Here is a 27,758-nt window from a genome sequence, read left to right on the forward strand (position 1 = left end):
GCATAATGATAACAACAGTGTGTAGCATTCCTATTTTCAAGTTGTTTTGTGCAAACAGGATTCAAAACTCTAGAACTTCAAGAAATAGAGCTCAGAGTACATGATCTTCAAGTTTAAACTGAGTAAAATTATAACCAACCACAAGAGCTAACAATGCTACTCTAATCAAGTTTAAGCGACTGGACAATTCCAGTTAAATAATTTTTTTCAGACATCAGCTTCAGACTTCTCTTTTTCCTCAAAAAATGAAACAATGTGCATGTTATTCCCATGCACAGCTTTCTTATCTAACATAGCAAAAATAGAGCATAGGCCCACTAAATTAACTGTATTTATCTGAATAAACTTGCAGATCACTTAGGAAATGTTTAGGTGTACAATATACCCTACAATGCTCTTTTTCTTCTTTTAAACTTTGATCACATTATTTTCTTGCACAGTGAATTATCTCAGTGCCTTTGCACACTCTAGGTTATAAGAGAGTGGAAAAAGGCATACAAAATCTGTACACCTAAGTATATTTCACTCATTTTCTTTGCACTTATATTTCTGTCAAACTTAGTTACCATCAAAAATCAAATACACCTTAAGTATTGGATGTTGATTATTCCATTCAAAAACTGACATAATATTAAAACTATAACCTCCCTTACCTTTGCAATAATAACTTCTTTTTTCAAAATCTTCATGGCGTAGTATTTCCCACTGGCCTTCTCTCGGACCAGGATAACTTTGCCAAATGTTCCTTTGCCCAGTAGTTTTAAATAGTCAAAATCATTCATTGTCTATAAGGAGCAAAGAACAAGGATTACCAAGACTTCTGTTATGCAGTTCCAATATATACAAAAATGTTTCTGCATATAATCAAATGATATTACCAATATAATAAGGCCAGTTTACAAAAATAGGTACACTTCTATGATTAAGCTCATAATAGCTATATCCTTAAACCATAAAGGTGTATTGATCACTACTATTAGTACGGTTCCCTAAAGTCAAATACTGCACAGTATACCACACACACACACACACAATTTTTAGAAATCACATATAAAACAAGACCTTATTCTATACCAGCATTTCATGAATTCTGCAATTCTAAGAAAGCTCATCAACTCCTGTACTACCACAATAATGCAGCATTTCAGCAGGCTTTTCATAACACCAGCCACTGCACTACTGTTTGTTTGTTTTGTTTTTTTTGAATATACGTAACCCTTGCTGCAATATTCTACCAGTAAGAGTATACAGTGACATTTGCATGAGAGGTTGACTTCTAAAACTCTAAGTATAGATTACTATTACATGGGTTTTACATTAATAAATACAGCTCCAAAAAGAAGGAAGTGTCAAATTTTAATCTTTCATGTGATACCATTATAGTGAATTGTCAAGCATCTAGTATTGCCTGAGTTTTGCAGAGTAAACATACTACAGCCACAGGCATCCAAGAGCTGGTTCCACCACCAGACAATTTGAGTCCATTTGGGAAGCATAACGCAGCAACTGCAGAGTAGCTCTGTGCAGGGTTGCCTTGGATTGACAATACAGTTTATTTGGCCAACTCAGGACCAAATCGCAGTGGTTTCCACAATGCTTTTTTCAGCCTAATGTGTTACTGGTTTGGGTGCAGCACTGCACAAGCACACAAAGCCTGTTAAGGTACCCAGGAGCATTGAGGAAAGCAGTTAAAAGCTCTGAAAGACAACACAACCCACGTACTGCAGGGTTGCTCCTGGGCAAGCATGTATTTCTCACTCTTATTTGGCTGTAGTAGAAAGGTAGTCTCAACAGTTATTCTAGTTCTAACACCTTTTCTCATCAAGCTTCATTTGTTCACTTTGCTTATCGACAGGATATATCCACAACAGCCACCCAGGCCACCCAGGCAAAAAGTGAAAATTTTATCTTAATGTGTATCAGAAATGTTGTATATTCCATAGGAATACTGTTGGCTACACCTTAAGTAGTCATCTCAATAGGTAGGAGATATAAAAAAAAAGAAAAAAAGAAAGAGAAGTCACCTTCCTAAAATAACTTTGCCAGAAGTATGCGGTTGAGAAGCAGATAAATGTGGACCCTAGACTTGTTTCTTTTACTGCTCATGTGATTATCTTTGAATTCCATAAGCCTTATTGCTGACTAAACACCCGTCTTCTCTAAGGAAAGGAAATTCTAATTCTGCTAACCATTCCAGAAGCTACACAAGAGTGCTTCGGCTGATTCTCCAAAGGAAGCCCTGTTTTTCACAAAGGATTATTAATTAAAGGCAAAATAAAAAAATAAAAAAAGCAAATGCACAAAATACATCCTTTGAATAGCACTTTCTAAGCTCCAATGCTACTATGGATGGGAATACCAGGCAGGATTCCAACTTGAAAAGAGGGCCTCTGCTGTCATAGATGATACAACCCCTGTTATAAATGCATTAAGCATGATTTAAGTATAGATTACTCATGATTCTTCCTGATTTTTCTACACTGTTCCAATGGGAAGCCTATTCCAGACACTCACAGTCTCACAGTCTGGAACTTCTTTTTACAATCTGCACATGTATTCAACTCTTCTTTTTATTGACTGTCCCGTAGTATCAATAACTCTCCCCTTCTTTCTTACTGAGTAATATGCCTCCAAACATTTATAAATAGTAATTATATTCTCTCTGAGTTTCAGTTTCACTAAGCTAAATCTATTTAATTCTGTTATGTACAAGGAAAAGAAAAGATCTTGCCTTTCTTTTCACCTTCCTACTATCCCTTTCTTACACCAGTTGCAGTTTCAAATAGCTTTCTTGAACAATGGCATTCTAGATAAACTTCTATTTGCATCTTACGAAACAGAACTAGTACTTTCCTTATTCCTACTAGAAACACCTCTAAAAGTGTCTGTGTATCCCGTACGCATTCCAGTAGTGTAGAGTTACTGGGCATATTCCCAGTCAGAAATATGTAGTCAGAAATACTGGCAGCAAAATACATTTGCTCCCGTGGGAAAGAATAGAGGACAAAATTTACCTCTAAAATCATTTATTCCTTTAAATTTAAGTGCTGAGACTGTTACCATAGATCTGAAGTTGCTGTGTTCCAGTCCTGCCAACAAACTGTGGAAATAATTTATGCAGTCACTCACCCTGAGTCAGTTTGAAATCTGCTCAGAAAGGGGTTAGAACTCAAGTTTCATCAACACATTAGTCCTGTAATTCCCTCGTTTGGAGGTCTTTGTCCTGCAGCTTAAAAGCTCTTTGGCTTTAAAAATTTTTCAACAAACTAGTTCAGGTAACATCTGAATAGCTGGATGTTGCAAAGCTTTATTAAAGATGCTTTCCACATATCAATTGTCTTGCTAAATCAGGAGAAATTACATATTTTTCCCATGTAATGTCAGTTCGGTAGCTGCTAAGCAAACTAACCTTGGTGAATTTCATTCTCGGCTCACACGTAAACTGATGGGTCTGGTTTTGCTGCCAAAAACAATTCACATCAGGAAGAATAAAACTCCATTTTATCCCAGAGAGAAATATGAGTAACAGGGCTTTCAGATAATACTAAAATACTTACTAATACTTTTTAGCTAAAGTAAATTCACGCAAGAAAACTTGAAGTTTATGACCACAGACTTAATGATCACCTTAAATGATCACCTTTTTCAAAAACTAATAAAATGTGCTACAACTAGTGATGCACAAAACTGGGAAAATTATAGGTAAGTATAAATGCAGGTCTATCATTAATGCAACTATAGGTTTATTATTAGTACAAGAAGCTCATATTTCATTCATTGTATATCAGTGGTTACAAAATAATTATGAAACATTTTCCTGTCAAAATGAAACTTCTGTTAACAGTAAACTCTAGGATTTGGATCATGCACAGACTTTAGAACCAAAACATAAACGATGCTCAAGCTCAAGAAAAGTATGTCATACAGCTACAATTGTACATCTTTTTAATACTTAGTCAAAACCTACAATAGTTACTTCTCTATAAATATTTTATGATCTTTTTTATTCCAAATACTGATCCAACTAGTAATTAAAAGTGCCTTTTGTGGCACTAGCATCCTTTCAACACATTAGCCTTTTGTTTATCAGGGTTCTAAATTTTTCTTCCATTTATTCTGTCTCCAGTCCATATTCCTTCAAACTTTAAATAATTTTGAGCTTTCTTCTTTGGTTAGGAGAGAAAAGGAAAATACACACGACTTGTTATAATCCTGATAAACAATGCAAAGAGTAATTAATGTAAAACAGCAAGAATTATTAGAGGACAGACAATAATATTAATACATGGATTTTGATTTTGAACTGGCATATGTGAACATTTTTCAGTCACAAGCTCCCAACCTTTAACAAATTGTTCTAAATCAATATATACTGCCTTAATACCATAACCTATTTAATCTTTGATTCTGTTCATAAAATTATTTTTCTTAGCTCTACAAATAACCTGTTATATAAATGCAGGACATTTTCACAAGGTCATAAAACATTCAGTAAGTAATGGAGAGCTGGTGGAATGCAGGTGCCTTATGCAAGAGGAAAATGCTGTCTATATTAGAAAGCACTACCATCAATCTAAAAAGTTACTTCCCATCACCGACAGGAATATTAAGTGTAAGTAATAATTAGTAGTAGCTTTTTATCTATATTGAGAAAATGGCACTGGCAATCAATCTGAGGTTGGTGATTTTCGAAATGGAAGGAGCACGTAGTTATTTCTAGTCATGTAGCAAATATAATCAGCGCATTTATTGTTTGAATTAAAATATCTTTTACAGGAAAGTATTGGAAAATACAGAGATAAGTAAAGGAAATCGCACGTATGTTTTTAAAAAAGGCTGGATAGAAGGGAGTTTGAATAACAAATTCGTCTAAACCTCTTCAAGATAGACTTTCATGATAAACCTTCATTCTGTATATTACATATCACCAACTATACTGACAATTTTAAAAATAATATTATTTAGCCTGAACAAATCCCTCTCAGCTACCTCAAAATACAAAGGGACCATTAGGAGGATTAAGTAAGAAACAATGAAAATACAGATGGATTTTCACTGTAACCTAGAATTTTTGTTTTGATTGTTTCCTTTCCACAAAAACTATTTCCACTCATATTCATCACTTGGGATTCCAAGACTAAGATACAAAACAAGCTACAGTAATTAACAAGGGAAAGTTACAATTTATGGAAAAACAAGTCCAATGCACATGTACATGCATGAGTATGCATAAACATGCATTAAAAAAATCTATTAGCTTTGCTATGTCCCTCTCTGTACAAGCGCAACTTGGATCACAATGGAAATCCACTGTTGACTGGTCATAACCACCCCCCAAAAAAAAAAAATACCAACAATTTTTTACTTCCATCAAGTTAAAAGAAATACATTCAAGGTCACACATCCTACCTCGGGAATTCCTGAAACTTACTCTGTAAAAGAGCGTTTTCAAATTATTCTTTTTAATTTTGTTAACTGGTACAACATACATGTAAGATTGTGATCCAAACACTATTACAATGTTTGTACAGTGTACCCTAGTACTACTACTACCACTACAGTCACAACTGCTACTTCGTCAACTAAAGAGAAGACTTCACAAATATCACAGTCAGTATTTTCACAGAATCACAGAATCACAGAATTTCTAGGTTGGAAGAGACCTCAAGATCATCGAGTCCAACCTCTGACCTAACGCTAACAGTCCCCACTAAACCATTTCCCTAAGCTCTACATCTAAACATCTTTTGAAGACTTCCAGGGATGGTGACTCCACCACTTCCCTGGGCAGCCTGTTCCAATGCCTCACAACCCTTTCAGTGAAGAAGTTGTTCCTAACATTGTAGTGGGTTTACGTGGCAAGGTTTTGGTAGCAGGGAGCCATAGGGGTGGTTTCTGTGAGAAAGATCTAGAAGCTGCCCCATGTTTGGGAAGGGCCCCATTGTTTTCCAGATCCGAGCCAATAAGCGATGTTGTTTTTCGCCTCTGTGAGAGCATATTTAAGACAGGGAAAAAACGCTGCGCCACACAGCAGCCGGGAGAGTGAGAGGAGCGAGGAACAGCCTTGCGCCAAGGTCAGTGTAGAAGGAGGGGGAGAGGTGCTCCAGGCGCCGGAGCAGAAGTCCCCTGCGGCCTGTGGTGAGGACCATGGTGAAGCAGGATGTCCCCCTGCAGCCCATGGAGTACCACGGTGGAGCAGGGTTCCACGCTGCAGCCCGTGGAGGAGACCACGGTGGAGCAGGTGGCCCTGCACCGATGGAGGCTGCCGCCTGTGGAAGACCCCTGCCGGAGCAGATTCTGGGCCGGACCTGTAGCCCGTGGAGAGGAGCCCACGCAGGAGCAGGTGATCTGGCAGGAGCTGCTGCCCGTAGGGGAGCCAGGTTGGAGCAGTTTTCTCCTGAGGGATGGACCCCGTGGTACGGACCCATATCTGGAGCAGTTCTGGAAGAGCTGCTGCCTGTGGGAAGCCCACGCCGGATCAGTTCATCAAGGACTGCATCCCGTGGGTGGGACCCCACAGCACAGGGGACGAGAGTGACCGAGAAGGAGCGGCAGAGAAGAAGTGCTGTAGACTGACCATAACCCCCATTCCCCCGTTCCCCTGCGCCGCTCGGGGGGAGGAGGTGGAAGAGGGTGGATGGGGGGAAGGTGCTTTTGTTTTTCTTTTTCCTTTGTTTTCTCACTTCTCTCGCTTGTTAGTTGTAGGCAATAAATCTTACTATCTCCTTATGCCGAGTCTGTTTTGCCCGTTACAATAATTATTGCGTGATTTTCTTGTCCTTATCTCAATCCTTGAGCCCTTTTCACATATTTTCTCCCCATTCCTCTTTGAGGAGGGGGAGTGAGAGAGCGGCTGTGGTGGAGCTCGGCTGCCCACTCGAGCGGAACCACGACAAACATCTAACCTAAAACTCCCCTGGCTCAACTTAAGCCCATTCCCCCTCATCCTGTCACCAGGCATGTGGGAGAACAGGCCAACCCCCACCTCGCTACAGCCTCCCTTGAGTACCTATAAAGAGCGATAAGGTCGCCCCTGAGCCTCCTCTTCTCCAGGCTGAACAAGCCCAGCTCCCTCAGCCGCTCCTCATAGGACTTGTTCTCCAGGCCCCTCACCAGCTTCGTCGCCCTAATTTTGGAAAGTCAGGATATCTACTTTGATAATTCTACGACAACCATCAAGGAAAAACACACAAAGAAACTGCCTTTGTGCTAAAGCAGTGAAAAATGACAAAAATCACACACACACAAAACAAAAATGCATTTAACACACAATTTATGTAGAAGATGGGCAGAAACTTCCCCATCTTCATTCATAAAGTTATCAAATTCCCTCACAAAGAAAGGCCAACAGTTCTACTGATAAAGAATACTTAGCAACCGTAAAAGGTCATAACTTCTAACAGTTAAAAATTTATGGGACCATAAACAGCATAAAAGAGGTAACTTTTTCCCATACTTCTGATCTTCCTTGAGAGGCTGGATTTAGAGAGAGACTATCAGAGCCTGAACAAAGCCAGCTCATAAAAGGAGCCCTTTGCCCACACACAGAGGGAGGATCTTGGCTCAACTGATCACAGACATGGGCTTGATGCTAAGGGCAGCAAGCCAGTCAAATTGAAAGACTTGTTCGCCCAAAATTTGCTTACATAATGTTCACAAAAGCAGTCATGAATCTAGTTGCAAGCTCAGAGCAAACAAATTTTTAAAATATGTAGATTTGAAAGAGGAAAGTAATAGTTTTGCAAGATTTTAAGCTGTGGCTTAACAGAAGGTTATGGCAGTAGTGCTAGTTCTAAGAATAAAGTCTCCTGATGCTCTCATTCTTTAGAATCTTAGCAGAAGGCTTAGAGATGATACGCAGTGCAGGGTAACTCAAAAAGTCTGCCAAAGAACACAAGACCTTGGGAGATAAAAACACAGATGCCATAGCTGAGGGTGTACTGAAAACTGGTGGAAAATTTGAAATACTTCCTAAACCTGAGGGATGTTGGTAAGCAAGTTTGGAGGCTTCCATAAGATTGATTGCTGTTTCCCTGATAATTTTCTCACTTTTTTATTCCTACTGAACTCTGAGGAGTGATTTCTTTTTTTTTCCTCATTACATTACTTTTGGTTTATCTGAAAAATCCATTCTTTACTCACACTGCACCCTGAAAAACAAATTTGTATATAAATAAAAACCAGTGAAGCTACAGAAAACTAACCAAAGAACCATAAAATGCTCAGCCTTCTCTAAAGCCTATTTACTCCTGCTATGGATCTGTTCAAAACATTACAGTTTACTACAGGTATTGAAATTCCTTTCAAGGAACTAATTTTTAAAAATTCCTGATATGCACAAAGAATATATCACTAGGAGTTTTCATCCAACATCATGAGGAAGAAACTCTACTTACAAAGAATAGTCCAGCAATGAATAAAAGCAGCAGTTTGCTAACAATGTCTAGTATTTGAAATGTTACTATTACTGTAGAACTTAAGTGGCATATTGACACCATTATCAAAATTGCAAAGTGAAAAAGTGTCTCTGGTTCTTCCAGCTAATCTGGCCAGGGATGTTGCTGTCATGTCTGTTCCAATCATGTTCCATATCCTAAACACTGTTTTCTTTGTAAATCTTTTGCTACCTTTTTAGAGAGAACAGGCCCACTCCTCTCTGCCTTGTTTCTTAATCTGATTATGCTCTTCTACTCATATGTATACCGTCTGGTGCATGCACAAGCAAAATTTGCTGGGCATAGATGTAATATCAGGTGACAAAACAAGCTTGTAGGACACAATGTGCAAAAAATCCCTGAAATTAAAAGAAATCCAGTACAAGAAAAGGCAATAAAAATGCGTTTAGGAGTTATAACTGAAATGGTTCTGATTATGTTAACAACTACAAATGCTTGAACAGAAGCTTTTCAGAAACAGTTCCGCAAAGAAATATTTTTCGCAATTTCTATTAACACAGAGGAAGTAACAACTCCCTTCATTATGGTCTCTCAGTACTTTTTTATTCCAAAAAACTTCTGAGAACCTTTTGTTAAGTCTCCCAACAGTCAGAAACCTACGATTTTGAGTTTTAGCAAAAGAAATTCCTTGGTGTAATCAGTGTGCTCTTCACTGGCTACGCAGACTCCATTCCAATCTATTATTAGGTATTGAATATCACCAATTTTCATTTCATGTTTGATGTGTAGAGTTAGTTTTTGGCTTGTTGCCAAAGCCATTAAATATTCTGTAGCACTGCACATGCACTGTCCCAGTATCTTCAGCATTTCTTAGAGCATAAGCTGCAAGACAGAAACAAAACTGATCTTCCTCCTACTCGTATTCTCACAGACCCTTTTGTTGTACTGGAAAATGCACTGAACTGTGAACAAGGAAAGCATACGTTTCAGATAAACAACTTATATTAGGCAGCATTTATTTTGACACCTTGAAAATGCCTGTTTTTATGCAGTGTTTTTGTATTCCACTAAGAGGATACACAAGCTTGGAATAGTGGTCAGATCTTTAATAGAGCAAACCCAAATCCCTTCCACATAATCACACAGCCTCTTAGAAGACTGACACATCTTGAACACAGCCTCTGTGTTGCTGTCACTTATCGTATTTCACCCTGGAACACAATCACTAAACCTCTGTGCTGCAAGGCTAAAAGTTCAATGTCAACCTCTCCAACCTGATAATGTATGATGAGAGTATTGTTACACCTGTACATAATTAGCTTTTACATTTTTGTTTAGTAAAGAAAGCCTAGAAAATTACATACAATGAAACCACATAAAAGTACTATGCTTGTATTGCAAACTCAGGTTATCAAAAGTTAGGACATGATAGAACTAAGATTTCCTGTCACACCTTTGTTATATTCATAAGGATATAGTTTAGTTGTCAGCCACTGATTTTTCTATAATTCTTGCTTCATATAGTGCAAAGAACAAAACATGCTCTATGAGTAAAGGCATATGTTCAATATTCCTTTTCACTGTTCATCATTCAAAGACATTCAGTTACACTAGCTGTGGGACTATTATGCACTGTCTGCAGACTTCCACTTAATTTTCTACAGCTTTCATTTTCTATCTAGAAAGAATGAAGCCAGTCCTATAGAAACAGGTTATTATTTCTCCTGCAATTTCAATGCTTTCTTGAGCCATGTCAATCCCATGTAGTAAACGAGAAACATCCATTTGAATCCCTCATTATTCTTCAAGAGCAGTCTGTACCTCCAAAAACACAAGAGAAAATGGAAACACAAAATAATAACAAATTTTGTGTAACACTATCTTTTAAACATACATTTAGTTGTGTGTTTGTCCTGTTAACGCTGAAGGTACACCTACAAGTATGTTGTAGCCAGCTATGCTTATATTCCTACTTACAGCAGAAGCTGCAAAGGATAGCAAAACGTAAAATATTATTTTCTTGTATGTCACTGAAAATAAAAGCAGAGTTATTTTCCCAGACAGCAAAACCAAGGTCATTAAAAGCCAAGTCCTGCTAGCTTTTCTCATGCAAATCATCTAATTTGTACTGGGTATTATTTGCATGAGAAAGGGGGCAAATCTACTTGTCTAAAGAAAATATTTTATTTCTGTATTTCTAAAAAAGTAAACAAATGAAAAGGGAAAGACAAAAATAATATTCAAACAACAAGCAGAATGCTAACATCTGCCTGAATGGTTGAACTTTGTGTCTGAAAATTGTTGTAGCAGACAGCATAACAAATAAATAAAACTAGAGCAGTACAGCTTCATTGAAATAAAACAAGTATTTACTTTTATGCTTGTAATATGCTGAAATTTGTGTACAAACACTATTGCTTGTATATTGTTATACCAAGTAGACCATTCTGCAGAAGTTACTTACATATTAGACTTACTAGATATTTTTGAAGGTTATTACCTTTCTTTTATGATGGGTTGTTGAAGCATCCATCTCCTCTTCTCCTATATTGTCTATCTGTGAAGTTGGACTACAGTTCATCCTCTCCTCTTCTTGCCTCTGAAGTCTGTCTGCAACAGCCTGGATTGCTTCTGTCCATTCTTCCCTATCACGAACAGGCCAACAAGCATATTAGAAACTTATAAAATTGATCCAAATAAATTATATATAATGTTTTTCACATGCAACATTGCTTCATTGTGCAATTCTCATGTTACACAACAGTAGACTCATATAAATTAATTGTTTCAATTTCTTTCCAAATTCTGCATAACAGAAACGGTGAAATTAATCAGCATAAAAAAAAGAATCACTGCACAGTTTATTTCAAGAATTAACAGTATCTAATCTTGCCAATACTTTAATATTGAAAGCTTGAAAACTCTTGCTACAGGTATAATACAGGTCAGGGCATAGTATGTCATATCCTATCTGATATTGTATGATAATAATCTGCTACTTTAAGAGTGTTTTTGGTGTTCCCCCTCACCATGAGAAAATAACTGTTTTATTAATCTACACCATATGTTCAACTCTTTGTCTGTCTCCTCTTAAAACTGAACTTATTGGCCAATTTCACATGCCCCTCAGAATCCAAGGTCCTCAAAGATAATTAAATTCCAACACACACCACAAAAACCAGCAGCTGCATGGAAGGCGCAGGCCCAGATGAGGGTTTCCACCGAGGGAAAAGCAGGGGCAGCTGAGCCCCTGGCTACTTGGCATGCTGGCTGGTCTGCATAGACCTAGCAGCAGGCCAATCTGCACACCACAGACCCACACCAAGTGCAGTATCTGCTGCTTTTTGCTCAGCCAAGGGATGCAAGAGGAGTCTGGTGGTGTTATGGAATGCAGCAGGAGGTACAGTGCTGCATACACAGAAGGAAGATACGGTGGAGTAACAGTATCATGGTAAAATTGAAAAGCTCTAAGTGAATGCACTAATACATGTAAAAGAGGAAACAGTGCAAAAAGCAAAATCGTTGTTTACTTATTAATATAAACAATAAGAATGAAGCCAAACCATAGTATTGGTCTCAACAGGACAATGGAAAGACACAGTGGATCTAACCAGAGATACAGTAAAGATTATTTCAGCAAGGCACACCGTCGTATCTTCTATAGGCTTCTGGTGTCTTAATAAAGTTAACTCTTAAGACTGTGTTTGTGTTACTGAAATAATAAAAGCTAATAAGCAACATAAATTATAACAAACGTACTGCTTTCTGTGCCAAAAAAAAAAAAGGAGCACATTAGGAGGAGTAAAAGGAAAATCTAAGACAGCAAGGCTGGAAAATACTCCAAAAGCAGGCTTCTATTGTTCAAAATTTCACACTTCAGAGACATATCATGACATAGTTTTGGCTTATTTGAACACACTCATCCTACCTAGTTGCAGGCAGTTTTTACACTAGCTATGAGCTCGGATCATACTTTACAGAAGCTGACATAAAATCTTCAAATAACTGTTCAGAAGTGCTCAGAATGTCACAATTCCCCACTCTGATTATTGAGCAATCCCAGCTGAGACTTGTATATAACGAATACAGAAAGCAGAACAAAAATAAAACTCTCACCGTTCCTCCGGAGTGTCTACATGGAACGTCCTCTCTATGACAGTGGTCCACTGAAGACATCTGATAATGAACGTGTTTGGCTTTGGTCGCTCTGTTTTCATTAGCTGACATTCTAGAGAAATACATGACATTTCCTCCTTTATACATTGCCAGTTAATGGGTGAAGAGCAAATAACATTACTTTGATAAAATACATATAGTTTACATATACACCTATCCAGCACATAGCAGGAAATACAGAATGCCAATATAACCATGGGCTTGAACAAAAGGTAGAAGGTAATGACCATAAGGTGAAGAAATCAGTCAAAGGAATTGATGGAACTTGTTCTGTTCCACATATAGAGTTATCTCCATTTGCAAACTAGGTCTGTTTTGAGGGTAAGAAGAGTATTAGATCCCAGATTGCTCCAGTATGCCAAGGTAACAGCAGTAGCCAAAGGCACATTTTTCCATCTGTACCTGGCAGGAGGAATATGACGTTTTTCCTTCAATGGTAATCATGCTGCAATAACTCAGGCTACCATCAACTCAGGATTAGATTTATCATAAATCTTACCTGGGAAAATTCAGATGCTGAAACCAGTCTGATTATTAAACAGGATTACCCCCCAACACACACCCTGGGGCTGCCCCAGGAAGTCACCTGATTTTTCTTAGTGCCCCTAAGCAGAACCAGGTCCACCTAGACTATTTCTCCTGCTTCTCTAAACTCTTTCTACAGTTCCCCAAAGTAGTAATTTCAAAACCTCTGTAAGCAAATATTTCATCCAGCTATAAGAAAATTAATTATTTTATAGCTAGAAGACTTTTCCTAGCATTTAATGCAACTGTTCCAATAATTTAAGCATATTGGTTTTTGCCCTGTTGAGCAGTTTATTTATTTTAGCAGCTATCCCTTTTAGACATCTGAAGACTATTTTTTCTCTCTTCAGTCTTCTCAGGCCTACATCAGTTCAACCAGTCTATCCTCACAGGTTGTGCATTCAGATCCAAGATCTTTCTTGTCACTCAAATCTAGACATACAGTAGACTATCTACTATACCTCTGTCACAAGAGCACAACACTATCGATTCAGGCAATGGTTCGATGAGACTGTATGCTAGATTTTGTAATACAGAATACTATACTAAAAAAATTACATTTGTGTGACGCAGAACTCTGACCTACTAGAACTCTTTATTCATGCAAACATATTTAAACAACTTTTTTTTTTTTTTTTTTTTTCGGAAGACAAGGTTACTCTGTCAAAAGTATGACTTGTTTTTTGCAGCCACCACAAAGCTGACATGAACATCACGTCTCGTGTTCCAGTAATTCAACAAGAACGCTATCGTTTGCTCAAACCTGATCCAGATCAAATGTGTGATCGCAAGTCATTGATCAAGTACACAAATTGATCAACAATGAATATGGCAACAGAATTCCTGTTTACGATCCACTCTAAATTCTGTTTTACAGCTACCACCTACCAGCTGGCCTGCACCTTTCACCAATGGAGTTGAATTCTATAAAAAATTGCATAACATAAAAATCTTGCATAAAACCTTGCACTTACTCTTGGTGAATTACGTATTATTTATTCAAGTTAATGTTGACATTTTACAAAAGTCATGTTATATGACACGTACCACTTTGCAAGGCAGGCTATTCTTTCATTGAAGTATATATTATATTGGCTAACTTTTTTCCCCACACACAAATTCAGTGTCCTGACACCTCAACTGTCATCCATAATTTTACAGGAATGCATTTTAAATATTCTCCAAGGAACCGCATCAGACCAAGCAAATTTCTAAACACTCAACATACTTCAGTACCCTCTAGCCTGCTTTTCCCTTCTCTCTTATTCCTGTTGCTAGTGTTAATTGTACAAGCTGCATACTCATAACTGACCTTCTGAAGTGCAGCTCCATACTGAAAATACATTAAAGCAATTCTCTTTCATTTTACTAGTTTATAACAAGCTTAATGCCTTTGTCCAAGGCATTAATTTGTATGCCTGAAGACCTACATGTTTTGGGACCCATTATCTGAGAAATGGCCTCTGTCTCTGTTATAAAGCTACAGCAAATGTCATCAGACTTACTTGTACTGTCATACAGTGCATTTGTACTTAATCCTTAATACAGGCATGAAAGTATTGATGTTCAGGGGTTCTCTGTGAGGAAACCCAGATTTAAGAACTGTTGTACAGGCTGGCATGGTGTTTTTGGAAAATTGGTCAAGGGCAGAAGTGGACAAGTCTGTCAATAGGATTTTTTTTCTGCAGATCAGCAGAATGCCTCAGAAGCTTGATAGACATATGTAGAAAAAAAAAAAAAAAAAAAAAAAGAATAAAGTAAACACTGTACTACACAGGTGTGTATTCCTTAATGCATAAACCAATGTATTCTCCATACATGTATAACTTATATAAGGCAAACTAGTTGCTGTTCAAGGAGATGACAGTACATTTCACGAACCTGCATATACTATGTAGACTCAAAAGAGAAACAGTAATCCAGTAATTTGTAAACAGTAAACAGTAATTTGGGGGTTGGACCCGATGATTTTTCAAGGTCCCTTCCAACCCCTACAGTTCTGTGATTTTGTGATCCAATCTCACTGCTTTTATATACTCTGCTAAGTCTTGGTTGGGCTGATAGCCGTCCTCAGCATTTAGTGGAAAGAGCTAGAGCAGGATGGATACAAGAAAAGGGAACCTAACACAAAAGCTGGAAGAGAAACACGGAGAACAGAAGCAGATGAAGGGACCTTGGGGAGCATGATGAAGTGGTGCTGCTTAGGATACACAGTTAGGCTTGTGGCTGGCTGCAAGTATTATAAGAGCAAAGAAACCCCTTTCTTCAGGCATACAGCTGAAGTCCAAGTTACAATCACAATGATACTTAGCATAGGGGTAACAGGCTATCTGTTTTGTTAACTTCCTCAGTTGTAGCTTTGAGGAAAGCATAGGGCTAATTTTGTAACAGACAAGACTGCAAGCATTGCCTGTTCTAAGATCACCTGATCTTATCCCTAACAAAACCATCTCCTCCATCTTTAATCCTATCACACTTCAATCACGTAGGCTGAAACTTTCTTTGCTGGGTGTCTGCCTAAAGCTGCACACTGCTGGAAAACACTACGTTTTGGAGATGAGACTTAAAATTTGGCAAACCAAGACCATTGATATCCTTCCAGTATTCCCATGAAAATGTGACACATCTGTCCATACTACCTGCAGGAGAGAGAGGAGTGCAGAAGAAATTGAGGGGAGGGTGGGGTTGGTTTAAAAAAAAAAAAAAAAACACCTTACTAAAGTATAAAATTCTTACAAATCTGTGCATTAAATATAATCCAGAGGCTACAGCTATCTCCTGCCTCTACAACTGCTAAACAGAAAGCACTATGTTCATAACAACTCTTGCTATCTTCAGACAGTATGATAAAGAAGCAACCTGGTTGACGTAAAATCCAATATGGAATGATATACAGCAAGTGAAAGAAGAGATATCAGGAACAAAAAAAAACACAAGGAACAAAGGCAGAAGAATGTAAATAGACAAGAAAAAGACTGGAACCTGTGTGGGAAAGAAAAACTAGGGGGATAAAATAAGGCTCACTTGGAAGAACAGCATTAAATTGCAGCTAACATGGGGAGACTGCAAGAGGAAACTACAAGTGGCAGTTGGTCAAGAGACCATAAAGTGATAATACAAATGAGCTAGTTTAGGAGGTAGGAAGGAAGGTAAAAGAAGCTGCCAGGTACAGAAAAGAGAGATGACTATGTTAGTGCAATCTGAAGGCAAAAAGGTACAGAGTCAAACTTGCAGAAAATTTTGTACAATTAAAGCACATCCTTCCCGGTGCCTCTAATAGAGCCAAAGATTTTGAATTTCACCATTCATTTGCTGATTGCAAATACATACAAAAATGCATACATTAAAATAGCATTAATTTAAGTTTGCCAACTCAAACGCTCAAAAATAGGAACAAGTGGAATTAAACTTGCCTATGTCCAAATGCTATATCTAATATGACCTTTACCTACTTACAAGGTATTCTGTATATAATGAATATATTATTGATATATACTTGTATGGACATGCATGTAAATCTGTATCTAACATAAATGTATTATTGGTACTGCATATCATTATTTTTTCAGACCATCCTTAAAGTGATGCACTTTATTAACAAGAACAAAACACTCATTTTAGCTATAGATGCATATACTGAGCTCTGTAACTACCACAGAGTACTTAACTCTCTCAGGTTTTAACTATAAATATCAACTTAATCAATTAAATATAATAAAAAAAAATGCTGTGGCAATTGAAAAAGACACTGAAAACATAAAAACAAACAAACAACAAAAAACATTTCATTACAATTGAAGGCTATTGAAAAATAAAATCCAGGAAACCTTACTCAAGTGTTGTTTCTTGTTGTGTTTTTTAATTTTTATATTCTACTAAAACTGGATGAAGGTGTAATTTCCTTGTATATGGTTAAAATTGAATATGTTCGTGTCTTACTCTCTGAAACAAAGAGTTTCAATACGAAGTGGAAGAACAATGTATTTCTAAAAGTTGTGTGCTACCCATCCTTCTGAAGTATATAAAAGTAACTGAAGTCTGCTGATATTTAGTCACCCACATGCTTCACATGCTGCTGTATACAAACGTACGGGATAAACAACATTCCTATCATGATTGCAACATGAATAAAAACTTTTGTGGATGTCTTTCACCTACAGCTACCAAAAAAAAAAATCTATTAAGATGAATAAGTACTCTAATACACAGTTACTGCTAATTACCAAAATATTTTTCTACTAATTACTGGAAAACCTGTAGTAGTTTTAGACAGAGAGAATAGTTTGGAAACTACAAAAGCACAGAAGAATGAGTGAAACTGGCTACTGAAAGCTGGCTCGGAAATCTCGAGTGATAGTTGGGTCATTACCAAGAGGAGAGAACACTCTACCATAATGTCTTCAAGTTTGCTACTATACATAAACATATGTAATTAAAGGGCTGAATCTCAACTCAAAACAGTTGGAACTCTAAATTATCATTCAAAAAGATGAGTAAGCCAGTAAACAGACAGACTCAACTTTGTGTTCTTGTATGCTAGCCATCTACAACTTGGAATTACACATTTTAATCCTAAAGCGTTCTGTCTTGCTAGGATTAAACATCGGTCATGAAAATTTTCCCCTTTAATATTAGAGGAGATAAAAATCCTTGAGGGAGAACACTTGTTCAAAGCAGCAAAATACAAAATCTGTAACAGAAACTGACAATTCAGTTCCAGCAAGTCTGTGGTACTTGCTTGAATATTTTCAGATCTAAAAAATGGAAAAATGAAATAGAACCAGTATGAAAAAATGCAATGGATATTTCTCAATTATCGAGCTTTTTTTTTTTTCCTTAATAAATAAATAAATAAATAAAAGGTAAGGTTACCTTTTTATACCAGAGGTTAACTTTCATTTCCTTACCCACAAACAATGTGACAATTCTGAAATGTTAGACTTTTTCAAATAAATGCTACTATCTAAATAGTTATGCTAGTTAAACTCTCCTGAGCAACTCTAACTACAAACTGTATTTCAAAACGTTCTGTTTACTTTACACCATTCTGAACCACAGATGACAAAGTTTGCTTGAAGCTGTAATTACTCTGCAAAGCTGGGAAGCCAATTAGAGGGCCTGAAACCTGCCAGTTCCAAAAAAAAAAAGCACAGATCATCTGTTCAGATTTTATTAAAAAGTTTAAAGTTTGAATTCTATAACTTTAACCATATAATCACCAGTGTTCTTTTCCTAAATGCACTCCCGCAGCACAAAAACCAACCAACCAACAAACAAACAAACAAAAACACAGAAACAACACTAATATCATATTATTATTTCATATATGGAAGTTTTCAACTTCAGCAGAATTTGTTGATATGGCTAGACAAGCATGTTAAACATAAAAGCAGCCATAAAAAATGCACTAAAAAATGAACAGAAGGTTGCATATTTGAGAAAATATTTCTAATGCAGACTGAGTTTTAGCACAAAAGAGAACTTCCTATAATTATCACATGATATAAAAGAAATAGTACTGGACCACTGATTTCATTGTGTAGCATATATGTATTTTTTTCATATATAGACTGATAGCTATAAACAGATACCTACATATTTATTTGCATTATAATTGAATCCTTAATTTCTTATTCTTCTGTCTTTCCTTCAGAAGACATACACCTCACTGTCCCAACATTTGCCTCTTCAGTTGCTACTCCAATGCTTTATGTCTCATGTAGAAACACATTGCTTACAATTACTTTTTCATTATTGCCACTCTCTTTGTGCTCTGAATACCCAGTTTTCTCTAATGACCTTTTTTGTTAGACAAGTAGCAGAATTAATGTACCATTATCATAACATTGACATAGATAAACATGTTTTTGCTCATATACGTATGAAAAGCCCTGATAATATATATATATATATATGTATATATACACACACAAATACATGTGTATACACACACTTTCCCTTAGCTTGTTCCTCTCCTGATTCTCTCAGCTGTTTATCTACTCCCTAGGGTAACTCTTCTTCTCTGAGGCTTTCCATAAGACTCTGTCCTTGGTCTCCTCTTTTCTCACTACATTTTGTTTATGTTTATTTTATTTTATATTACCCATAAAGATAAGTTTGGTCACACAGAGATATATGTGAATGACATAATATCCTTTCCTTGGTCTCAGCAAATGCAGTTTTCCCCTAAAAATGTCATACCCAAACTGATTATAACAAAATAAAATTAAAAAAAAATCCACAGATTATTTTTCTCCATTGTCCCTTTGATCACATCATTCTTCTCTTCACATTCCTCATTTCCTACACAGCTCTAGCACATCAGACAGTGGTAACTTTTCAACATGGACTATCCCCACAGCTTAATCTCATCCTCTTTATTACTCTTTATTCAGTATCCAAACGATCATTCCTGCCATCCATCCTCCTCCCACTGTTCCAGTTTCAACACCATTTCTGAAAATCATTCCTAATTTCTCTCTGTTTGCTGTACTGTTCTCCTTTAAATCCTCCTTAAAACTCTCCTTCACCATGATGTGTTAAAAAGCGGAAGGAGGGAGGGAGAACAGAAAAGAGACAAAAAATCTAACCTTGACAATGGATTAGTTGTTGATGTGCTGAGACCACTGCCTGTACTACGGGCTAATACTGTCTCATTGTTTTCTCATACTCCCCCCATCTGTTTGCATCCATCTGCTGTCCCTTGTTTTATATTTGGAATTTTAGTATCTTGGAGCAGGGACTGACTTTTTGTTCTGTATGGGTAGAAATCCCACTTCTGCAGTGCTTGGCTCATGACTAGAACTTGTATGTGCTTTGATGCCACAACAACATATATGACTGCATAACAAACACACACACACATTAAAAAAAAAAAAACATATATATGTATTCCTTGAAACTGAAAAAGATCACTGTTGATGCACTTCATCATACTGGAAAAGTTTATTTCCACCACTCTAAAAAGCACTGAAGTAGTATCCACACGCTTCTATCATGACGACTAGCTTGCTGGTCACCCTTTCATGCAGAGAGAGAATGAAAACGAGAGATTTCTGTATCTTATTGTTGGGCTTTACCTGGGGTTTTGCTTGTTATCACAGAAAGTAGTAACATTATATATCCCTCTGTCTTTCATACAAACACCTTGATTTCATTTATGCAACTGGGTGTATCACAACAGGATAAAAAACTCTCAGACTTGCCAATACACTTTCACTTTGACATGCCATGCTTATACCAGGCCCTATTTAAAGATAACTGGGGACTAAGTAACAGTAAACTGCTCTCTGAGAAAGCACTGTCCATTAAAATGGAAGGATAAGATCAAGGAACCTATTTTCATTCACTACCCAAGCCAACAACTAAATCCAAACTTCTAAGTCAAATGACAGAATACCAACTATGCCACCTAGAAACCATTCATAAGGTAATAGGAAAGCCTCCCAAAGAAAAGTACTGGTCCAGTTTTCCAAAAAGATGAGCATAGGCCCATCTAACACAGTAATATTGGTTATACACAGTGGATTTGAATTTGAATTTCCATAGACATATTTGCATATGCAGTAAACTACATATACATTGCCTTTTCCTCCCCATAAATATTTTCAGTGTTGAATGAACATTATTTATTCAATTTTACCATTATTACTTTGGAATTAAATTTGTACTGTAATTATAAGTAACTAGTTACATGTGTATCCATGTGCTCATGTCATCCAATGTTGAGACGACTAAAAACACCTGGGACTTCAAAATTAAATCTCATTGAAAAATTAACTGTGGAGTTGCTGGTACAGAAAGTCATGCCTAATGGCAAAGTATTTTCATGCATAAGTTGATCTCAGCTAAAGCATGTTTTGTTTTGTTTCATTTTCCTGTTCATTTCCTAACACCATTCCCTGAAAACATTTCAATCCTCATGTTTTGAAGATTTTTTAATCCCCAAAATAATAAACCTTGTCTCTGGCCCATTGAAAAGGTTAAGACTAGTAAAAAGTAGTACAGATTCTCCATTTAGAGTAGCCAGGGTTCATCAATAATAATTTCCACAGAAGAAAAAAAAAATAAGAAAAACATGTTATAAAAGGATACCTTCTCACAATAACTAGAATTTATTTCACCTTTGCTATTTCTTTTCAAAGGCAAGGAGGGTAGCTGTACCACAGAGTGCTTAGAAAGCAAAATCTTTCAAGATACCATAGAAATTCCAGGTGACATCACTTTTGGCCAAAGCTCAAAGGCTACTGCAATGGGATACATCTCTTTCCAATTATTCTCCGCGTGAAGATCAAAATGAAGGCAAAGGGCCAATTCTTAGAGATACCTCATCCCAAATGTACTGTGTGATTACTTACATACTCATTGCATGTGTGAGAAGTGGTTTTGTTTTGTTTTTATTTATTTATTTATACCAGTAAGGCCACAAAAGCTCCTTAAGTAGGATTGGAAACAACCGCCTCTTCTTACCCACTCTGCTCTCCCTAACAATAACGACCGTCAAAGACCAAGGTGGTTTACACAAAGCAGTATTGATTCTGCTTCAGCAGCACTGGACCACTTAAAAACAGTATTGTGCAACCATACCGTTCTTTTTAGGGACTACTGAGGGTATAAATCCTGTCATGCTGCACAGCCTGAGTACTAGTTTTGTTCAAAAAATAATGGAGTTTTAAAAGACAGGGCATTTTTTAGGCCCCTGCCTATACAGAGAAGCTACAGCAATCAAATCAAAATTATTTTTAAACTGGTTCTGACTGCATAAATGCCTAAGCAAAAGCAATTTAAATTAACATATTTTATTTTGCAGTTGAGGTGGGCTAGGAACGCACACCCACTCAGTTACCATGACTCAGTCAATCAGCAGTGTCTCTTCAAACTACAATAACTTCATTACTTGCAACTGCTTGTCTATACCTGAAATGAGCTAAGCTGATTTTGAACTAGTCAGTTCAGGTAAGCTTATACTTCTGAGGTTACCTTCCAAAAACCAGCATCAATCAGCATTAAGTTTCCACACTGAATTTCCTACCTCATTTATCTTCCAGTGCATGGCTAAATACCACAGCACAACTCTTAGTGAGTCTAAGTGTCAGGGGATGACCATTAAGAACTGAAAGCATACCTCAAAAGCACAGCTCTCTCTGAACTAAGGTGTTTAAAAAAAAAAAAAAAAAAAAAAAAAAAAAAAAAAAAAAAAAAAAGCTCTGTAAAATAAGCTGGCTTGACAGAGTGATTCCTACACACCACTCAGTGTCACAAGATGTTGTTCTCCCCACCACAACCCCGTGGCAGCTCAGTGTATGTGGCACAGGGCACTCCTGCTGACATTTGCAATGTGCCCCAGGAGGGCTGGGGAGCAGCTCCCATGGGGAAGCCAAGCCCTTGATTGGGAGCCTCAGGGCACAGCCAGTAATGGGCCAGTCCCACACCTACCCACAGGGCTCAGCTCCATCCAGCCCCAGTCCGCCATGCCCCATGTGCCCCTCAGTCAACTTCATCTTGCCTCCAGGGACCCACCACCATTTCTACCGCTGGGCCCACACAGTTTCCCTGCTTTTTGAGCAGACAACTGCAGGCTGAGGAGCATGTGCTGCCTTGGGCTCTCCCTGTCTACAGAGAGCTTCTACCTGTTCAAGTGCTGTGTCCTCATGCCTTCCCCTCTATTTCCTCCCCAGCCACTCCATGGAAAAGAAATGCTATCCATACACTCCATCCTATGAGAAAATAACACCTGATGAGAAAGGCATTATGAATAAAGGCATATTCAGTCCTGGAAGCATCATTAACAGGATATAAAATAGTTTTGTTCTCAGGCCTTCCTCTCACTCACAGGATTCCTGAGGGAATACACTGGCTACACAGCATCAAGGAGAGAAAAGTGCTAAGTGTTGGGCTCTGGCTCTGCTTTTCTTACAGTTATCTTGGAAAAAATCAGGAAGCAACTATAGGGAAAACAATACTACATCTGGGAAAGTCTTTTGCAAGAGAGGAAGGGGGCCACACTGTTGGGAAAATATCTATGCGATCAAAGTAACTGGTTTGACAGAGTGGATAAAGAAGTTTTAAACTACAGAACAAGTATCATACAAAGCAGAGCAGTACAAACTTTCCAGTGTTCAACTCCAACAGTGCAAGGAAAATAATACCATAGCCTTGGCCTTTTCTGCTTAAATAACAAGCTGTAACTTAGAGCCAAAGATGTCTATCATTTGGAGAGCAAAAGTAGACTGAGACCACACTCACTTTACAGATAGCTACAAAGATTACATGAAGATAGGACTATAAAGACATATCTTTAAATCCCTGCCAACCTAATCAAGATGGTATTAACAGTGATCTCACACTCCATCTGCCTGGCTAGTAATTTATGAAAAACGTACTTCACTATTACAGGAAAAATATGTTGCACTGCTTGCGGCCACAAACCTACTGCAACAGCTCAGGAACTTACAGATCGGAGGCCGTGAGACCAGTACTTGACATTTACCAGGTACTGCAGATGAGATCCAATTCATTCACATAGTGTTAGTGGTTGTTTTTTTTTGTTTGTTTGCCCTGCTGATGATCTCATCTTCAGACAGATAAAATAGGTGAACAAAAACTTACAGTCCTTTGCAATTCAGAGTGTATTATCATACTGCCTTATATTTTCAGCTTTTCCTTGTCATGCAATTCTGTACTTCTTATTCAAAATCAAACAGAAACCATTTAATTAAAACCAAGTTAAAAATTGGAATCTTATCCAAGAATTCTGATTCTAGAAAATGTTTTGTTTGTCACATTGTGAACTCCATATAGGTACTTCACTTAGATTTTATAGGATTATTTTAGTGAGTGAAAATATCTCTCTATTCTTGCCCTGATCAGCAGTGATTTCTGATTAAACTACTGCTTTTCCTGTCAGAAAACCGAAAAACTCATCTTGCTTACCAAAACTGTATTTTGCAAGATGCAGAAAGGACTCCCTGCTCACTGCTCCTCCCCCCCTCCCCTTTTTTTTTGAGGGGGAAACAATAAGAAATCTTCCAATTCCCATCAAAACAAAGTTTAGTGGCAGCATTCTAATATCAGCATTACATAAGTTGGCCTCTGGGTATCAGGACAGAAAAAAAAAAAATCAACACCAGTCAATCAACTTGGCAACACGACTATTTGGATCATCATTCTAGTTGTAATGGCAAAGGAAGACTAGAAATGCAATGAAGAGCATAGTAAATCAGGACATTAAAAAACAAACAAACAAAAAAAACCTTCAGTGCTTCAAGTACTTCAGTACTACAAGTGTTCTTTGTGCTGGGTATAGGGTAAGAAGTATCTAAGAAACTACTAACTGCTACAAATGACTGGGTTCGTACATTAAGTAGAATAACTAAAGAATAATGGCCTATGACCTAGTCAATGCTAGGTTTACCCACTCATATGAACAACATAAAGGTATTATTGTTTTCTTTTGTTTGTTTGTTTTTTTACTGGATAGCAACAAGGTAAAATGAGCCTCTAATATTATTAAAAGGCTTGTATATTTATTAAAAGGCTTGTATATTTATTAAAAGGCTTGTATACTCAATACCATTTCGAAGACTTCTGTCATAATCAGAATATGCAAGGTTTTCCTCTTCTGGTTGTAGGACAAGACATGGGCTTGGAGCACAAGATGATTTCTTTAATAACAAAATGTGCAAATTACTTTGTATACACTGGCTGACTCAATCTCAAGAACAATCCTATCAAGAAAATAGGCAAATTCAGTCTCAGTAGAATTTGTTCCACCTTCAGCAATGCAGAGAAAGGGTATCCAGATTCCCTAAGTACACGTTCTTGTGGCTCCAGTACTCCCCTACAAAATTAAATGCTGCTATTTATTATATTGCAGTATGCTAAAAACATTTTCAAAGAAGTTGACAAAGTTTTCTGGTTTTCTAGTGTTCTTTTGGAAGTTTCTAGCTATGATATACAAAACAGTTATATTATGGGAGATTTTCTTGCCTGATTAGTTTAGCTCCACAAATAATTTAATTTCTATTCAGAAACATTCTTCTATCAATCTCACTTTGCCAGACGAAAAAAAAAAAAAAAAAAAAAAAAAACACCTACAAATTGATCTCTTAGAAACATTCTGGGAAAAGAAGAAATCACAATGTCTTCACTTTACCCAACAGATACATACTTCATAGCTTTGCTAATATATGCAAATTGTCTGATTGCTCAAAATTACTGATTAACCAGGCTGGAGAGCTGATTACCTGATTATCCAAGAGATAAATAATTTAGCATGATTTTGTGCCATTTGACAGTCTAGATAATTTTCTAATTAATTTGAGTTTTCAAGTGAATTCAGGGATACTACCAAAAAAAGAAAAAATGAGGTCAATGATCTGAATACAGGTAAGCTTTCCACGGATTTTCTTCTTATAGCAATCATTTCTCAAATGTTATCGTTAGTTACAGACACCTCAGACAAAAAAAAAAAGATAAAAACTGAGTACTTAGATTTAAAAAAATATTCAAAAACCAACCCATGGTAAAATTTTTAATGCCATCTGTAAAAATATCCTGTAGAGCTGGACATGAGATTAGGGGGGAACTAGCATGACGTGTGGCATCAAACTTGCACTGTTACCAATAAATTCTGACCTCCACATGAAGCAATATGTAACAGATATTTTGTCAATATGCTGAGAGAATAATAAATACTGGAAATACATACTTGCCACTGAAAAGTTGTTGAGTGGATATGGCAGATCCACATCCTGGGGCTTCTCCTTATAGCCTATGAAAGAGCCATCTGTCTTTAGCAGGAAATATCTTGGCCGCCAATTTTTTATATATTCTCCTAAAGAAGAAGAAGAAAAAAAAAAAACACGTTCATTAGTAATGTAGAAAAAAAAAAAAAAACTTTGATATTAAAAAAGCATAACATATCATCAGTGTCTAACATTAATTATACCAAAATCTTTTCAGATGTTTTCAATTTACAAAGGAACTTAAAGGAACTTTAACTCCCTCCAAAAGAAGAGAAAATGGAATTGCAATGGTAAGCCTGGGCTATAGAATAATGCCTCTGTAATAAGGAGCTACAAGAACTGTACAGTAATACTCCATAAACCTAAATTTTATTATACTATACTCTTCCAAATCCTACATTTTCATACCTGTAAACAGTCTGAAATTTGATACAGGTGAAAATAAGCACTACAGCTCAACTTTTAATAAAAAATAAATAAATAAATCTCAACTACTACAAGGTAGAATATTCACTCTGCTGAGGCAAAAAACATCAAGTTCCTTAAAATATAATCTATCAGTAAGAAGACTCAAGGTAATGAAGAAAGTACACAAAGCATACTTAACAAGTATACTTGAAAGCAAAAGGAATATATAAAGAAGAAAAAGCAGAAGCCAGTAATCTTTTATAAGGTAAGTCTACCCATAAACTCATCACCTCCACTATCTTCCTACCCCAGTCTGAGCAGAAAGTTCTGCAAGCCATGAGGTATTCATTCAGAAACCGCAATGTAAACAGGACAGCACAGAGGTGGTACCTTAATCAGTGTCATTTATTTGTTATTTAAGGGTGAAAAATCTCTTTAATATTGCAATATTTTATAATGCCACACCAAAATCTCAGCAACAACTTCATTTTTTTAATGTGTAATTACTCAGGTAAATACAAGTGCATTTAGACCAGCCCAACTTTCCCTATCTTTGATTTCTTTCAACTCTACAGAGCAAATAATATACATACAAGCATCTAGTAAGATTTTAAATAAGCCATTGTAAAAAAAAGTGCATGTACCAACACAGAATTTCCAAATGTCCTTAGAAGTTGCCACTTATTACACACTTGTAAGCTGCATGCTAAAATACTTCTCTGAGACTCTAAAGATTACAGCAATGTGTCACAATGAAATAAGAATCATGACCTACTCATATTAACTTAAAAAAAAAAAAAAAAAACACACAATTTTAAGTTCAGTAAGGCTGAAACTTAAAAATTATTTCAATTTTTCAGTTTGCAAAATGCTCAGAACTGACTACAAACTGGAGGCTGCACTGTCCCTGGACTAAACTCAGTCCTTGAGTAGTGCTTAATTACCTCAGCACCCTGCTAACTGTAGCTACACAGCTTTTACACAATTCAGAGGTCAGACAGAAATTTACACCCATTAAAAGAAATTTACACCGAGATTGCTCCATTAGAGGCTAATCTTTGTTTCCTGACCCTCGGTAGCAAAACTTTTAGTTATTCATATCTCTGGATAGCAAGGCACCTGCTTGATTTTGTTATCTAGAGATTTTCACGTAAGTAGAGAGAAAACTCAAAAAGTTCAGTGTTACTTAATTTGACCAAAAAATAGAGCAGATATACAGCACTGATTACATTTGTATTGACCCAAAGCTTTCTATCTTCAATCTTTGGTGCTAGTTCAGCTGGGAACATCCACGCTGATCCTGCTGGTCTAAATTGATTTCAGAATGGGAAATCCCTGCTCAAATAAAAGTAAGCCCTCCCCTCCTCCCACCCCCCCCCCAAAAAAAAAGTGCAAAAACTGTATAATTACACAAAAAGGTGAATACGTTTCTTAAATTAAGTTTGCTGAATATTTGAAAACAAGATAATCATAGGCCTAAGGAAAAGTATGACTCCAAGAACATTTT

The 27,758-nt window shown here is 36.9% G+C and overlaps 1 protein-coding gene across 3 annotated transcripts in view; it reads right to left on the reverse strand.

Moving 5' to 3' along the window:
• Window positions 1-27,758, reverse strand: part of AKT3 (AKT serine/threonine kinase 3) — a 155,714-nt gene that overhangs the window by 50,343 nt on the left and 77,613 nt on the right. For all 3 annotated transcript variants that reach the window (XR_014618340.1, XM_084285180.1, XM_084285181.1), the window contains 4 exons: window positions 25,807-25,932; window positions 12,513-12,624; window positions 10,897-11,041; window positions 654-785 (listed from right to left, as the gene is read on the reverse strand). Coding sequence is in view for 2 of the 3 variants with exons in the window: in XM_084285180.1 (XP_084141306.1) it covers window positions 654-785; window positions 10,897-11,041; window positions 12,513-12,624; window positions 25,807-25,932 (515 nt within the window). In the remaining variant the exon portion in view is untranslated. The remainder of the gene's footprint in view (window positions 1-653; window positions 786-10,896; window positions 11,042-12,512; window positions 12,625-25,806; window positions 25,933-27,758) is intronic.

The sequence above is a fragment of the Netta rufina genome (genome assembly GCF_964035555.1).
Source record: "Netta rufina genome assembly, chromosome: 3".
Classification (NCBI taxonomy): domain Eukaryota; kingdom Metazoa; phylum Chordata; class Aves; order Anseriformes; family Anatidae; genus Netta; species Netta rufina.